The sequence below is a fragment of the Seriola aureovittata genome, chromosome 2 (assembly GCF_021018895.1).
Source record: "Seriola aureovittata isolate HTS-2021-v1 ecotype China chromosome 2, ASM2101889v1, whole genome shotgun sequence".
NCBI lineage: Eukaryota > Metazoa > Chordata > Actinopteri > Carangiformes > Carangidae > Seriola > Seriola aureovittata.
Genome location: NC_079365.1, coordinates 3,456,343 through 3,474,464, shown reverse-complemented (window position 1 = coordinate 3,474,464; position 18,122 = coordinate 3,456,343). Strand labels below are relative to the sequence as shown.

The following is an 18,122-nucleotide window of genomic DNA, read 5'->3' as shown; positions in this document are numbered from 1 at the left end:
GAATAGGTACGCTGTAGACTGCTGCAAAACAAAATCTTTATTATCAATTTTCCTGCCAATCATTCATACATTTATTTATTAGGGATTAATCATATTGAGCGACTTTAAATTAAAACTTAGAAACAAGTCCAAAACCCAAATAGCCTATATTTAATTTACAACTTAGCTGACATAAAGCAGAGCAAAGCAGCAAATCATCACATTTGATAAATTGATCTTGATGTCAGATGATATCTTGAAAAAATAACTCAAATGAATAACTTTTTCTAACAATCAACTAACAATGACAATAATATATTGTTTCAGCACTACAATAGTCAGAAAGAAAAAAATCATATTTGGTAAATTGATTAAATATCAGATATTACTGCGTTTTAATGTAACTTGAGGTACAGTTGTTACTGCAGTCTAGTATCTTCAAATTAAATGTGTCTTTAGTTGCTCTGTTTAACTGAAAAAATGATGCAAATCTCCACTGTGGCACCATCACATTCTTCCAAATCACACAGGCGCATGGGTCTTAGCAGCAGTGCACCTGAGTTCACATATGTAATTATGTGATCACAGTATTGGAGTGTGGCTGTGAAGAGAGGGCTCAACGACCAAACACAACTCTCGATTTAGCAGTCAATCTTGGCTCCTACCCTCACCTGTGGACATGACCTTTGGGTAGGTATCAGGAGAATGAAAGAAAATCATATACAGGTAGAGGAAATGAGGTTGTTCATGGTAGACAGATGACTGGATGGGAAGAGCAGCAGTCTGGGAGGACCTTAGAATTGAGCTCTTCACATTAACAGGCTCCTCTCTTTGGAGGAGTTCCTCAAAAAACCAGCTGGGAGGGGCTCTCTCTCAACAGGCAAATGGGGAAATGTGTTTGGGTAAAGTCAGCTGAAAATGGATGGATGGTGTGAATCTCCAGTATCATAATGATGCATTATTTTATTGAAAATACAGTTGCTTTGAAGCTACACTGTTGGCAGGGGAGCTAAGGATGTCAGTGTCATTCTGCCCTTTACTTTGGTCCAGACTGAAATATCTTAAGCAACGACTGAGTGGATAAGAATGACATTTTGAACTGATATTCATTCATTCATTCATTCATTCATTCATGGCTCTTCATCTTCACCACCAGCATAGACACATCTCAACATCCATTACATGGATTGGCACAAAATATACCATTGACATTTATATCTCCTCAGAATGATGTGATCTCCTGACGTTTTCTCTAACATCATCATCGGGTCAAACTTCCAAACTGTTCTTTGCTTCATGAACAAAACCAGCAAAACTAATACATTCCCATCAGCCTCAGCTGTAGCCTACTTTGTGTTTAGTGCTTATTAAGAAATGCTAACAACATTACCTGATAAACACCAGTATGTTAATATCATCATTGTGAGCATATTAGTGTGCTGATGTCACAGTATATATATACACACACACATATATAATGTTTAACCAATTAAGCTAAACTTGCACAGTGCATCAAACCACATTAACTTACACTAAATTCACAATAAAAGGCTAAGTTCAGGCAGTCAGCTGATGTCTCGCTCACACAGAACACTCATCGCACTGACAAGTCAAGCACTATACCTTCTCACTGTGGCAGTGCCACTAGTGCTCTGCTCTGGGTATTGATACTGGTGTTAATAGGATTGGCACTAGGATCACATTCTTAGCACATGTACTTGCTCTTGTGACTTGTGCTGTTAGGTGCATGCATGCAGTGCTCACCTCCATTAGTGCTGAGGATTTGCACAGTAAACATTTGTTACCTTTTAAAAAGGACTTCAGTTTTACCATGTATCCGAAGTATTCAGAAGTACCATATTAATGATTCATTCATCTTATATCATGACATCATCTTACATTAGCCAAATACTGGTGTCAGTATTGAAAAGGGTGATATAGTTCCTGGTGTTAGTTGTATTAGACTGAGATCAAATCTATCAAGCATTGCTGCAAATTGGAATTACTCAGTGAGTATTTCTGTTAAAAAGAAAAATTCAAAGCAGCAGAGCGTGACATTTAATATATGTGAATTGTACATTACCCATACAACAAACAGCATCAACAGCAAATTAAAACATTAGCTTCTTGACAGAATATGATAATATTATGTATATGAAAAGAGGAAATTAGAAATATAAGCATGTTTCTAATATGAGTTTATGGCTGAAATCAAGACAGAGCTCAAGTAAGGAACCATAAGAATCTCACCAAGCATTTCACTTTTAAGTATCAAGTATTGGATCAATATCCAGTCCGGTCCTATCCAGGCTTAAATCTAACAAGACTAGGTCAAAACCTAGTATATGGTTGGACCACATAGTAGGCTGTTTGTATTCAGCCTAGTGTCAGCTGGTCTCAGCCTTTTCTCTGTTTACTTCTCTCCTACTCACATATGCAGAATTTTAATACAGCCGAATTCCCAATAAAGCTGTTCTCATTTTCTGTTTCTGTTGTCAGACAATGGAGCAAGCATGAAATAGTCCCTGGAACACATTCGGTTACAACTACATGTTAACCAGCAGTGACTTCCAAGCAGCTGCTCTGCTGCTAAAATCCTGATTTTATAATGTGACAAAAGTTAAAAGCAAAGTTAAAAGATAAGTTAAAGACAACAGTTGTGCTGTGATTTCGGTTATATTTACTTGTGATGTAATTGTTCTTGCCATGCGGTCAGCATAGAGAGGTGTGTGTGCGGAGGGAAAGCCTGACCCTGTGCTCACGGAGCACTGACTCTTTTCTACGGAAAGTAGCTGAGGTTCAACATTAGCTTAACCTAGCAACAAAACATTTTTGAAAGAGCATCAGTGATGTAACCTTATCACTTAGTCATGCGGAATTCGGACAATTGGCATAACTTTGTCACTCAGTCAGTCAGTGACATTCATACAGTTCTGGCTCCGCTGTTGCAGTCCAGCCAAAAATAATTTATTCATGTTTGATACCCAGAGAGTTAAAGAAGCCAGTGTCATTTCAGCCAGACTTTAACAAATACTCACAAAACCCACCGGATTCGACTATAAGCAGAGTGGAAAATCTTTGCCTGTGGAGCAGCTCTAGTTTTCAGTTTGCTGGATCATGTGAAATGAAATGGAACTCATTTCTCTGTGCTGTCAATACATCCATACTGGCTCCATGGCCTCCAGGACGGGTTTGGCCCCAAAGCACAAACTGTGTAGATATCGCAAATATTCAGAGCATTTTAGCTCTTAACACTTGCAAAGCATTCACTTTTTCATAAACAGGTAATGGGTTATATACCAAGGCCACAGAGTCAACATTTCACTTTGAAAAGAAAAAGGAATGAGAATATTTGGAGGTTGTTTTTTTTTCCATTTCTCTTTCAAACCCACCATGTGGCTTCATAAGATAAGAGCTCTCCTGGGTTGTTTGGGTTTCATGAAGATTACAGAAATGATGCTTGATCACAACAGTAAACCAACAAACTTCATCTATGACTGTGTATGGTTGGAATACAAATTTGTTATAATCAGAATAAACAAGAGTGGAAAGGAAAAGTAGACAACAGCAGTGACAGACTGACAGACAGACATGTAATATTATAGAAGACATGCCATTTGTGAGACTCTGAGACCTTGATACATGGTGACTTTCTTCAAGTGCGTAACTCAGGACAGTTTTTGAAAAAAGACAAATGATTCTGAATTAACTTCATTAGATCAAACCTCCAAAACACACTGACTGAAAATGTCAACATGAAAACTTCGTGACAGGAAGTGAACAGCCTTTGTGTGTGTGTGTGTGTGTGTGTGTGTGTGTGTGTGTGTGTGTGTGTGTGTGTGTGTGTGTGTGTGTGTGCGTGTGCGTGTGTGTGTGCGTGTGTGTGTGGACCTGCAGGTTCTTCACAGAGCTCACTTACACTCACACCTGACCTTTTGATATTCTGTACAATGGGATAGATGACAAATATCTGATCAACAACTCTAAAAAGGCACAGTTTATGTTTGATGGATAGGAATTCAGAGATCCACCAATTGCAATTTTCTTGGCCAATTCAAGCAACAGCGACGGTGTGGACACGTGCGAGCCACAGCAGCAGCTCAGCGAGGCAGCCGTCATATACTCCAACAGTGACTCAATCCCCAAATGTCCAACTTTACAGCAGAAATAAACATGTTTACAGCATGGTACAAAAACTGTTTTGGTCTCTATTGTAAATTTTTTCCTTCATGAGAACTGCACAGGGGGTTGAATTTTTCTATAACTCACGTTTACTTTTTATTAAGACTTAAAGTTATGTAGAATTGAGGGCGTGGCCTCTTTGAGTGACAGGTGGGTGCCATCACAGTTGACTAGCTGCTCTGTGACTTGCCATGATCTCAGCTAATTCAAGTCACTGAACGTCACGGAATGTGAGGATGCTGAAGTGACTGAAATTCTAGCGTTATTCTATTTATATGTAAGCGCTAATTAGCTAGCAAATGAATTAGCCTTGGGTTAGCCTTCAAGCAGCTGTGCTAATGATGCTAACGGTAAGACTGTCAAAGTTAACATCATACACTGAAGTCTTGGCTCCACACACGCCCCACCTCTTTGCCCATTTTTGGATTAGCCGGGAGCTAGATGGAGTCAGTCACTGCTAAAATGGCGACGGTGGAGCAGCTCACTCTGAACCTCAAAATCGCTCCTCAGAAACCTGTGAAAACCTGTCACAGAAGTTACATCCATCTTTATTTACAGTCCATGTGTGCAAGGTGAGGGTCATGTGACAGATGAAGGCAACTAAAAGCACCAGTAAGCTACTTTTTGGTTGCATCAGCCAAGGGAGTGATTTGCCAGCACTTGTGCTATCCCGTGGTGTCACCAGACACCTCTGTAGTGGGCCCTTGAGAGTCTCCTTAAATGATGCTGCTGTATGGGTGCTACTTATTTTTCCTTGGTAAAGGAAGTATTTGCAATGCATTCTGCATCCGTTTCCACCTGCATTAATACAAATTTTTCCTAATCCAGCAACGAAATCCAGATATACTGTAGATCACAAATTAATAAGGGATCAAAACTTCCACACAACACAGAGTATACTGAGTTTTAGATTGGAGTTGTCTCTGTTTCTTTGCCCTCACCAGTGGAGCTTCTTTCATTCCGACTCCTTTTCTTCTCAACGTGAGACTCTTTCTTTACGATGTTGCTCTCTCATCTGTCCCTCCTCCATGCACTATTCTGGGGTGTAATGTCGGTTTGTCATTTATTCATGCAACTTTGTGAGAGATCAGGAGCGTTTGATTTGGTGCAGGAGCTCTCCCTGCTTATACATAAGTGGTGGAATAATTGTTGAGGTGTGAATCAAAATTGCAGGTTTAATTCAAAGAACCAGGTAATTCTACAATCAGTGCAGGTCTCTGGCAGACAGACAGAGATATGGCGGTGCTGTGATAAAGAGACTCAAGATAGAGGAGAGAATGTGCCGAGTGATAACAAAGCAGATTGTTGAAGTTGGTGCAGTGAAGACGACGACAGCTGCTCTGACTCCATTTAGTCAAAGTTCAAAACACTGGCAAAAAGAAGTGCTCGTTCATCTCACAAGAGAAGTGATGAGTCAAATCTGCATATGTCTGTGTTAAAGCCTCAACATGCCTTCAGCACCAAGTAGAAGCGTCTGTCCTTCTTTGTTGTGTTCATCATATGTCCAAATCATGTCCCCCACAAAATATCCCCTGCAGCAATTATCATGTTAAAGACTAAACACATAATTCATCCCACTGGAACAACTGTGCGAACTTTAGCATGAAGCTACATGTCCACTGGCACACGCCCTCCTCCATAATAACTGAGGAGGCAGCAGATGAAATTGCAATTGCAGGCTGTTCCACAATGAGCCTTTAGGTCCACTGTGTGTAGAATGGATGAGCAGTGGTCAGGCCAGTCTGAAGGATAGGTCCTGCAGCTGGCAGAGAAATGACTTCAGCCCAATGATAGATAGCTTCGATTTACACACCTGATAAAAATCCTAGAGTAGAATCTGCTCTCAAATGGACAGTGCCAAGGGGAGCTCAGCCGATGTCATCTGGCCAGGTGAATACTAATACTGTTATACTACACAATGTGCACCATTTGCAAGCAATAAATATGTAAATAAGTAAACAGTGGTGCTTGAAATAATAATAAGATCATCAGACATCGTGTGTGTCTCGGATGCTGCATGTTCTTGCCTCAACTACCCACTTGTTCCTCCAAAGATGGCTTTTCATTGTTGTTTTTGCTGTGGGTGTATGACATGGTTGCAGCCTGCAGCAAGCTTCATTTAGATATTATTTATGAGTGTAGTGGCCACAGAGGAATGGCTATATTTACCATTGGAGGGTTTTGTTTAATTTTTTTTGTATGGTTATCTATAGCTGGCAGACAGACTGCTGGTTACTTAAGTGACCGTGTAACTACCAACGTCCATTCGGTTTTGTCCAGTGACAATTCCAAAAAAGTTTTTTCCAACAAGACAACCACATCCCCAATAATGTTGACTAAACAAATGAAAAGGCAGCATAACATCCTGTTTATCCAGAGATATAAAATATTAACCTTTTGTGTGAAAACTCATAATTGCTGTCGATGTCTTGAGTAATGGCTAAAAGTGTTTTGTGAGGTCACACTGATCTTGACCTTTGACCGTTGACCACCGAAATCTAGTCAGTTTGTCCTCGAGTCCAAGTTAACATTTGTACCAAACTTGAAGAAGTTCCTTCAAGGCATTACTGAGATATCATGTTCACAAGGCCAAAACAGTGTTTTGTGAGGTCACCACAACCATGACCATTGACCTTTGACCCTCAAAATCTAATCAATTCATCCCTGTGTCCTAGTCAATGTTTGTGCCAAATTTGAAGAAGTTCTGTCAAGATGTTAATGAGATATTGTGTCCATGAGAATAGGACGAACGGACGGATAACCCAAAAACACTACGCCTCTGGTTCTGACTGTTGCCGGTGCGGAAAAATAAAAATACTTTACACTAACAAATTTACAGTGCTACCATCCCCTGATGTCGGAGGTAGCTTTCACCTGTTGTATATTTGGATGTCACATTAAATTTCATTACCTTTCTGCACAGTCTAAACGTCCTCACACTACCACCTGATTGACTGGTCACAACATGGAAGCTCACACTGAACACCATCAAAAAATGTTGACAAAAAAACGGAGGTAAGCTGTGTTACTTTGTGCGAGAAAATTAATCAGCAACTATTAAGATATATTTAATCGAGTAAGCAGTCAGTATTCTCTCGTTACAGCTTGTCAATGGAACCACTTTTCTTTGTCAGGTAGTGTCAGACATTAAATTGAATATCCGTGGGTTTTGGACTGATGGTCAGATAACCTCCTTGGGCTCTGAGAAATTACAGGTATGTTTCACAATTTTCTGACTCGTTATCGACAAAACAATTTTGAAAATAATCTGCAGATTTATCAATAGTGAGATAATCATTAGCTGCAGCCTTGTTCTGTGTGGTTCTACTTTAAATAGGAAGCTTGAGATTGGAAGCTGTGGATCGTTTTGCAGCTGAGTTCAGTTTTATCACTACCATGTTAAATAAATGATATTACAACAAGCTCAATAGAGTTAATAACAGATCTTTGACAGCAGCAGCAGCGGTGTAAAATCTGCTGAATAGAGTGGACATTTTTATAATGCATCCACACATTCAACCTGTTTGTTGCGCCTTAAAGATACAGTACATAGTATGACTGTAAACAGTATCTTTTTACAATGTAAACCTATGGTACCTTTAAACATGTGCATCATAGATCAACTTCAGTTCCACTTCAATCAATTTCTTGGCAAGAATTCAAGAAAAAAATTATAATTCATCCTGCTCTGCTCCAGTAAACAATATTCCACGCTCGCACCCAGCACAGAGCCTGTGGTCCATTCTCACAGGAATCAGATCAGTCATATTTCAAGGAAACTTATAACAGCTTATTTTAATATTAATATGGATCCTTCCTGAGTCTGACAGGAAAAGTTCATAAACCTTTATAAATTCAACCACAAGGCAGTTTCACATCAGTGTTGTCAAATGTTACAAATATTATACATCCTCATTACAAGTACAGCTCTATTCAAACCAGCCTTTTCTACTTATCATCGGCACCTCAGGACTGTAGTGTGTCACCATCAAAAACATCATCTACTGTATTTCATGCACATGGTGCTGGAGGTGTTGACTGGATGTGCTGAGGAGGTGCCAAAGCTGCCATAGATGTTGAGATGTGATTCACACTCGTGAAATTGTAGCAGCAAATGCAGGTGCAGCAACAGGTCCGCTGCAACTTGGGAAAAAACAAACACACCAAGACTGGTGTGTGGAGATATCTTGGATTTGACACGGATCAGCGGGGACGAGTTATGGAAAACCAAAAGCTAGTTTAAAAACTGTGTCACAGAGCGTTTCAAATGAAAGAGAAACACCTCAGACTTATGTCGTGAACAGGTTCATGTCCTGAAATGTTTCGGTCATTGAGTTGCAACAATCTGTTGTAGCAACGCTCCACACACAACGTTCACACGTGTGGCAACCTCGAGCATGAAAAATGAAGCCAACACTGAAGAACCAAAAGCTGCAGTTCCTCTAATGACCACTAGAGTCTGGCTCCAACAGTGAGTCAATCCCCATAGACTCCCATGTTAAAATGTCCAACTTTACAGCAGAAATAAACATGTTTACAGCCTGGTACAAAAACAGTTCTGGTCTCTACAGCTAATTTCCTCCTTCGTGACAACTGTACGAGGGGTGAAGTTTTATATAACTCAAACATTTAAATTTTATCAAGGCTTAAAGTTATACATAATTGAGGGTGTGGCTGCTTTGGGTGACAGGTAGGTGAATGTATGCTTGACACAAACCAGCATGCACCGAAGTCTCGGCCCCACACACGCCCCTCCTCTTTGCCCGCATTTGAATTAGCCAGGAGTTAGGGGCGGAGTCAGGCAATGCCAAGATGGCGACAGCGGAGCTTCTCTCAGCTTCAAAACTGCTGTTCTGAACTCTGTGGGTGACACCACAGCAGCTACAGCCATCTTTATTTACAGTCTATGAATGTGAGCTGGCTGCTCACAACATTAGCAGATTACAGTCTGTTAAAATTTCACACTGACTTTTTAAATGAATATTTTCACACCATGGGTCTGTCACCTTGTCTGTTAATTTAAGATCGCTGCTTGCAATACACAACTTGCTATATGGGTGTGTGTGCATGTGTGTGCACACGCATGTACATGTGCATGAGTGTTAGCAGACTGTACGTGCAGCAGCCTCTGTTGTTCTCTCTTTTTTGTTGTATTAAATTTGGTGTTTAGAATCATGCAATTTCATTGGGATTGGTACCAACTACCAAATGTCTGTTAGCATGACGTCCCTACACGTCACGTTACCTGCTGTTATCTGCTGACATCAAACTTGGAGAAGAGGGAACATAAGTTTAGATTGCTGTCTCCACAGTTCACTCTTATGCCGTTTTTCTTTGGTTTTTTCTTTTTTCTTTTTCTTTTTCTTTCTTCGTGACCAGAAGGATTTAGTTCAGCTTCATCCTCTCATCGAAGTTGTAAACAGACCCCCGCCCAACCCCAAAGTTAATTGCTGAGTAACATGGAGGCATGAACGGTCACGATAAAAGAACGTGGCATTACGCGGCTGTTATTGTCATTGTAGAACAAAACATGTTTTTAATTGGAAATCGTATCAGATTGGCATTAAAACCAACATTTCAGTCATTATTAGTTTTTGGAGATTAATTACGTTTTCAATCTCACATCACAATCTTACACCAGGGGACAAACTCAAAGCAATCTCATAAGAAAAAGTTTGATATGTTAGAAAAAGCTGTCTTTGTCTCTGCGTATACAGAGTTGTTTTGTGTTCACTGTGTAATAATTTACTTCTTTACTTTGGATTTGGCAACACATCTAATTCTCATTAGTATCTGCCTTTTAATGTCCAGATTGCGTGATAAAGCACCAGTTTCTGCGTCCTCTGATGTGCAGTTTGTTTTCACTCTCTTGCAAGTTTAACAGCCATAAATATCAAAAATACAGAAATAATGAACAACAGACAGTGTAGTATACAGGATGTTACATATTGAGTATAAAACAGAAAGTAGCAGATCTCTATTACCTCCAACACCCTTCATGAATATTTCATTTCGAAACGTATTCTCCTTTTGAAAGTTTATTTATTCTTCTCATCTTCTGTATTCAAATGGCAGCCTGTCAAGACCACCCTCGGGCTTCAAAATCTACAGTGTTCTCTGTGTGAAATGGATTTCTGCTTTGGCTTTAAATGCATCACAAACAGTGTATATTTCACAGCTTGCCCAAAGCGGCTGTGGCATATGTGCTTACTCATAGAGTCAAAACTTTGTTATATTTCAGACCGATTTTCATACGTCCTCTGGCAGCGTTCACTTCTTTTTGACTTCTGATTCACTGAGCTTTCTGAGCTGCTGACCAGCGAGCTGTTGTTTCCTGCAGCGCTGCACACACACACACTCACACACACACACACAGGTTAACACAATGAACTGATGAAGCCTTGAAGCAGCTCTTGGAATGTGTGAATGACGTATAGGGGTTTGTTCGTTCTATGTGTGAATATAATGTGATGGAAAGCATCCCGAGCAAGTTCAGTTTATTCAGTACAGCTTTAATACTTCACAACAAAACAGTCATCTGGAATACATCACATGGATGAATATAGGTTGACAAAAAAGTGAAAAAAACAAAAAAAAAAGCTATTGGCCACAGAGCAGAACCACTGGAACCGTCTGGATTCATTCCAGTTACAACTTGGCTCATTTGTGTTGCTTAAGATTAAATTCAGATTTAGAGGCTGCAACTAACAGTTATTTTCATTATTAATTAATCTGCTGATTTTTTTCTCAATGGTTTAATTTAAGTAGTAGTCTAAGTCTAGTGTAATCTAGACTAGTAATAGTCTGTAAAATGTCAAAAAAAATTCAATGTTCTAACAGTTTCCTAGAGACAAAGATGACGTCTTCAAATGTCTTTTATTGCTGAGCCAACAGTCTGAAACAGTGTGGTTCATTTTGAGCAACAGATCCTCACATTTTAAAAGGTGGAACCAGAGAGAGGTTGGTGTTTTCACTTGAATAATCACAATCAATCAATTATAGAAACACTTGCTCTGGTCAGACAATCAGACACAACATCAGCCAACAGTTTTAACCTTCATTTTATCTCCTCCAGTTTTCTTCTTTTCTTTTCTCAGTGATTCAAACATGTCTGGTGTTTAAAGAAGCAGTCAACCAATCAGAGCGTAGTACACATCATCTTCGTACATACCTAGCTAGATTCTTCTGCAAATGCTATGCATCTAGCTTGTAAAATATTTGTAGGTGACACAAATTACAACTCCGACAGTTGAATATTTCTTTGATGATTGTGAAAAACGTCGGCAGAACAACGAAAAAAAAAATCACCCCCTTCCCAACAAGAAATATGTGAACATGAACATGATGACAGGCTGAAGAAAGGGAGTGAAAAAAAATAGGCTTTTCAGGCTGGATGGAAAATGATTCATGTTTGCTTCAGCTTGTTGTATTCTCCCCACTGACTGCAACGCTGCTGCCAACATTCAAGGCTGGAATATCAACTGAGAAAGAGAACAACGGCCCCCGTCTCCTAGGGGCCTGCATGGCTCCCAGGAGCCCAAAAATTCTCAAGTTCACTATGACCAGTGTCTTTTTTTTTTTTATTAATAGAAAATTTGAGAAGGAATCCAGCTGCACCACTGAAGGACAGTATCATATATGGTCCAGTTTTACACTTGGGTCCTGCGATAAAATCAAGTCCTAAAACTGTAATAATGTTCGTTCATATTGTGCTCACAAGGCAAATTCTCCTAAATAAAGTTTGAATCAGTTACCAACCATAACAAATTAAACCTTAAAGCAACCGCAATGACACAGAGAAAACCTGGGCTCCAGTGGTTTTATTCCAGTACTGCAACAGCAGAGTGCACTGGGAAAGGCGCTGCCAAAACTACCAAAGAAGAAGACAATGATATTCAGTGGCTGTTCAAACAGGGGAATATTGTTTCTTTTGCATCCAAACACGTCCAGCTTCTTCAGAAGGTTTCATGAATTCACATTACATCCCAATCAACAAGGAGGAGAATCATGAGGGCAGGTGAAACAGTGAAACAGTGAAACAGTGAAACAGACATAGAGCAGATGCAGAAAAAAGTACTAATTCACGTCACTGATGAGATGCGGTAAATGTGTCGGGTCTGAAAGTTGTGATGGAGAGGATCAGAGTCAGAGCGCAAGACAGAAGGAGGAGTCAAGGTGAGGGCAGTGACAAGTCACAGTGCATTAATGCAAAGCAGACACTTACGCGATTTTAGCGTCGCTTTTTATTGAGTTATCTTCCCCAAAGACATTTTACTATAAATCCTCCTGAGACCAGGAATAATTAAAGTTCGTGTTACTCAGATATTATTAGATAAAGACAACGACAGAATAAAGAAAGACATGGTCCTTGCTCTGGACACAAAACACAAAGAACTAAAACTTTGTGAAACAAAGGCAGCAAACGTTTGTTGTGGGGCTAAAAGAAAAAGATTTTATCCAGTCTTGATTGATCTCTTGATTTCTTTTTTCAATTAATTATTTAATTTATTCTTTAAAATGTCATTGTGAAAAATGCACAGGGTGACATCTCCCAAATAGTTTATTATTATTCTTTTAGAAATTCCTCAGGATTCACTATAACTCCTAAAATATGTTGCCTGTAAAAAGTGTTTACTTGAGACAGAAGGCACGGTGCACATGCATGTGTGCACATGATCAGCATGGTGCCAGGAAAAGCCCTGAGTAAACCTGAACACTAATGATGCAAATGTTTGCAAACCCAAGTGCCAAAGGAATCTTTTATACCGCTTTGTTCAGGGCCATAGATCAACACACACACACACACACAGACACACACACACACACATGCACACAGTCTGACCTTGATAAGAGCCGCGTGAACTTTAACAGGCAAATAAAGCACATGTAAACAGAAAACAGTAGCGTTACCACAGTGGATTAGCTCATGTAAAGCTGACTGTGGTGGGAACAACATGCTCCCACTCCATCAAATCAGAAACACTGACACGTATTTAATTCTCTGAGCAGCCGGCCTTGCATAAGATTACACTGTGTGTGTGTGTGTGTGTGTGTGTGTGGGGGGTGGGGGGGGGGGGTCTACTTGTAGGGTCCAACAGCCTTGGTGTTAGAGTCAGGGTTGAGGTTACGCACACAGTTGTGATAGTTATGGTTATGGTAAGGGGTTAGGGAATGCATTATGTGAATGACAGGTCCTAACAAATATAGTAAGAAAAGGATGTGGTGTGTGTGTGTGTGTGTGTGTGTCTCTGTGTGTCAGAGGGGCTGGGAGGAACAGAGCTCCCCCATTGGCCCTCCAGTCAAGGCCAGGACTGTATGCTGACAGCAGTCAGCACAAAAAGAACAGCTGACGTGGCCCAACTGCTGACTGAACACAAGGGACAGGACTCCCTCTCAGCTGTGTGTGTGTGTGTGTGTGCAGAGCAACTGCTTTGAACTAAAAATATTTGCTTGATTTTTAGCCACATGTGAGGAGAATTCAAACACAAGTCTTTGTTCTTTCCACTCAGGTGTCAAAAGGCCGGACTGCGAGTCGAGCTCCCATCCTCCGCCTCACACTGATAACTATTTATAGCCCTGTACAAACGATGAGTGAGCAAATATGATAATGATGTCATAGGTTAAAAAGGCCTTACAGTATTGCACTCAGCACAAATAAACAGAACCAGGTTACCGCTGTCGACGCAGCTTTCAAGCAAAGGTAAATTTGGTTACAGCAGTGTTTTCAGCAGAAGAAGTAAGCGTTGACTGGCGGCCTCTAAACTTGTGCTGGAATCATCAAAATATCTATTAGACAGTGGAGCTAATAATTCATCACCAGAGATGAAATTTCATACGAAGAGAAGGATGAGGAAGGAGAGAGGAGAAAGGAGGGAGCGAGGGAAACTATCACAGCGGTAGCACCGCATGGATTTACAGTTAGATGATATCAATTTGTCAAACGTCAGTGTTTATCCCTCTAATATCTCTGGTTGCATTAGATCACTGCAGGTGATGTTGCAAATCAATGAGCAGGACAGTTTCACAGCAGCACTGGATTTACAGTGATAAAGTCCTTGAATTTGTTTTTTAACGTGACTCCACTGATTTTACACATCCAGTTCAATGTAGTCATCATGAAGAGTAACACTGAGCCTGAGACAACAGTCACTTGTGTAATGTCATAATCTTGATGATGTCATAGTGATGTCATCAGGGTTATCTCAGAAAGTTTGAGGCAGTGGGATTTGCAAGAAGTCGCCACTCGTGGGGGGAGGGGGGGTGAGGAGGATGCTAGGAGGATCCACTTAGCTCACGGGAAATGTAGGCAGACTCATATCAGTGTGTCTCCCCCAGCTGTGGAAGTGGAGCATTAAAATCACTGGAGTACACCTTTAAGGTATTTCATTCACTGTAAAGCCAGTTTCTCAGTTGGGGTTCCACAAAACGTACTCTATCAAAATTACAGTCAAGTCAAATACGTTTTTATTTCTATAGCGCCATGTCACAACAGGGCACTTTTCATATAGAGCAGGTCTGCAGGTCTAAACCATATTCTCTATAATACTGTTTACAGAGACCCAACAGCTCCCACCATGAGCAGCACTTGGCGACAGTGACCAGGAAAAACATCTTTCTGAGAGGCAGATACCTCAAACAGAACCAGACTAAGGGTGGCGGCCATCTGCCTCGACTGGTTGGGTTGAGAGAGAGACAGAGAGACAGAGAGACAGAGAGACAGAGAGACAGAGAGATAGACATTCTCTGCTTTTCTGTTTTATATCATAATAAACTTAATATCTTTACATGTTAGTCAGACAAAATTAGCAATTACCAAGTCCCCTTGGGTTCTGGTAAATTTTAATGGGTATAGATAACTAATTTATTAAACCAAAAGAAAACATCAACATTTACTCTAATAAACAGAGGCCTTGAATGCAGCTTTACTCCCAGTATATGTGAATATCAAGCTCTGATCCAGGACCATTTACTGTGTATCTCAGTCCTGCATGGAAATGTCCTGGAACTCAGTAAAGCATCCATTCATAAAACGTGTCATTTGAAAATTCAAACTCAGTGAATGGTGGAGAAAAACACAACAACAGTACAGCAACAAAAACATGATTTATTCCAGCAAAGAAGGGGTTTTCCATTAAATTCAAAACAAACAATGTAAAATCAAAGACCACCCAGGATGTCCTCCTCACTGCCTGACTGCTCAGCGGCAAAGCGGCGGCTGCCATCTTTGATTTTACATGGTTTGTACAGACTTTAATGGAGAAAATCTGTTTTTGTCGGAATAACTGGTGTTTTGTGTTTGTTGCAGCCGCCTGGCATCATTTTTTTCCACAGCTACTACATTTTCTGCCATCTAGTAAGTCTGAATCTTCAACACTATTCCCATAACACATTTTATGAGCAGATCAGTCCCTGAACTGTCTGACTTCAGGGCGATGCCCAGGCAGGATCCTGGCAGTTAGAATGGATCAGGGCTAGATATTGATATTTACTAGGATTAGGGCTCCATCTGAGATTGTTCTGTTAAGAAATATCAGAACATACTGGAAACTGCCCATGAAAATTTCATTTGTCCAAAAGTCTAAATCCACAGATTCAGTTGACCTCAATATAAAACAGAGAAAAGCAGCATTTCCTCTCACTAAAGAAGCCGGAACCAGAGAATATTTAATGAATGATACAGTACAGTCCTGGATCAGGGCTGATAGATATCTCCACACAGAATTACACATTCACACATATACATAAAGTGACTTTGTCTATATGGCTCAACTCAACATGTCATGATGGCTTAAAATGACGTTTCAAAAGTAAAATATATGAATTTAAGCTACAATGCTCAGGAACAGACAGTATGATTATCAAAAATAATAAACATACTGCATGAACAGTGGAGAGTGGTGACTTAAGAAAGTATAAAGCTTTTCAGAAATGTAGCCTGGACATGGAAATATTTACATAATACCACAATGGGCTCAAAAGCTTCATAAAGCTCCTTAAATGCGTTCAAACTGCACTTTACAAGCTAAAACTAACTAGTGTGACCGGAGACCTGCGTGCACCATGTATGTCTTATTATTCCATTAACCCTAAACGTTCTGGCAGCCTCGATGGAACATTTCTGGATCAGTCTGATAGTGTGGCACCGGGCGCCTCTCCAAACTAACTACGTCGTTTCAAATTAAAAGCCTTCCACGGTGGTGAGAGAAATAAATCAAAGTGAACGCTGCTGTATTCTACACATTGCCTGTGCATCACATCACTGTCCCCTGGTAATGTCCTCAGAAAGCTCAGCGCTGACTGAGGCGGAACTCAACCACGCACCGGACCGAAGATGTGTAAACTTGTTTTATGACAACACCACAGCAGACAGCTCTGACAGAACACAAACAAAGTCACACCCGCTGACACATTGTGCTTTTTCCACAACATATAAGATCCACGGTGTTCCATGTATACAGTGCAGTGCGCCTAACGGGATCCATATTACGCAATCCGCGTGTAAACCGTGCGTAGCCTGTGTGTGAGGATGAAATAATCCCGGGCTATGTACAAATCACACGGATCATTAAGAAGCGGATCCGTGATAAAGTGGCACAGAAGTGGGCATTTGGTTAGGCTGCGTGGTTCCACCTGACTGGGGGGGGGGGGGGTTGATGATAAACACAGCCGCCCACCACTACCACAGAGATCTCTCCAGCCACGGAGCAAACAATCTGGTGACACACACAAAGGAGGGATATAAACTTTGGCAGCCACACAATGAAGCACAGACTGACAGCCAACTTACTTTTCCTGCATGACATTCTCCTTGATGGCTCCCAGGGAGGAGTGGTTCCCCTGCTGGAGTCTGCAGGTGGCCAGGTGCCGCTGGTGCTGATCTTTCAGACAGGCGTTTTCCTTGCAAAGATCCGTTACCTGGAGCTCCAGCTCCTCAATCCGGACCCTCTGCTTCTCCAGCAGCCCCTGCTGAGTCTCGATGATCTTGTTTAGCTCCTTCAGATACTCCGTCGCCTTGCTGGGGTTCTCTGTCGGGTTCTCCATCTCATAAAAGCCCCGTTGCCCGTCCATGAAGGCAATATCCACAAAGGCAGAAAAGCCCTCTCCCTCGCTCACACACAACCACACACACACACACACACACACACACACTCAGTTGTAGTAACACTGAGCGCTGTCAAATCCTGAGATACTCCTTCGCTCCGACATGGCTGGGTTGTGGTGTAGTAGTAGCAGCTTTGCTGTGAAGTTCTCCGTGTTTGTTGCGCTGCTTCACGCCGCCGCCGCGTCCACGAGCTCTGCACCGCAACAGCCTAACTAACCTCCAGCCAGCCGCTCCATACATGGGAAAACCGTTTAACTCTTTCAGGGCTAGAGTTTCCGCGCTCCGACTGCGCGCTCAGCCGCTTCACTCTCGGGTTAGGTCATCTGGAAAACACACACACACACACACACACACACACACACACACACACACACACCACACACACACACACACACACGCACACACACACAGCGAGCGAGTTAGTGTCTTGCGTGTTGCTACGTCCAACCTACTCAACAGGTAGGCTGAGTTTCTGTGGCGCAAAAAAACAGGTACAGGTGCACACTTACCTGGACAACAATTTTCATGCATTCGTGCATGGTGTCAGCTTCGCGTTCGCTCATGCAGGAGGTGGCTGGTACTGAGTCCACGTCCCTCCACCAGCCTGCACACAGCAAGTCGATAAGCCTGGAAATAGCCTGTTCAGTCAAGTAACAAAAAGAGAGAGAGAGAGAGAGAGAGAGAGAGAGAGAGAGAGAGAAAAGAGACTGGCTAATAATTATATGCATACACAAGAGTTCTAAATAATATACTTTAAAATATAAAAAAATATTTAGGCTATAATTAGTTTGGTTGTAAAGAGCCCTTCAAGCATGGCTGGATTAACCATGTTCATGAAATGCATTCATGATATATTACA

The 18,122-nt window shown here is 41.2% G+C and overlaps 1 protein-coding gene across 2 annotated transcripts in view; it reads right to left on the bottom strand.

Annotated features, from left to right (window-relative positions):
• Positions 1–17,854, bottom strand: part of iqsec1b (IQ motif and Sec7 domain ArfGEF 1b) — a 205,019-nt gene extending 187,165 nt beyond the window's left edge. For both annotated transcript variants that reach the window (XM_056392069.1, XM_056392107.1), the window contains exons 1-2: positions 17,773–17,854; positions 16,949–17,586 (exon numbers count right to left, since the gene is read on the bottom strand). In XM_056392069.1, the coding sequence (XP_056248044.1) occupies positions 16,949–17,229 (281 nt within the window). In that variant the 5' untranslated portion in view covers positions 17,230–17,586; positions 17,773–17,854. The remainder of the gene's footprint in view (positions 1–16,948; positions 17,587–17,772) is intronic.
• Positions 17,855–18,122: the final 268 nt, after the last annotated feature.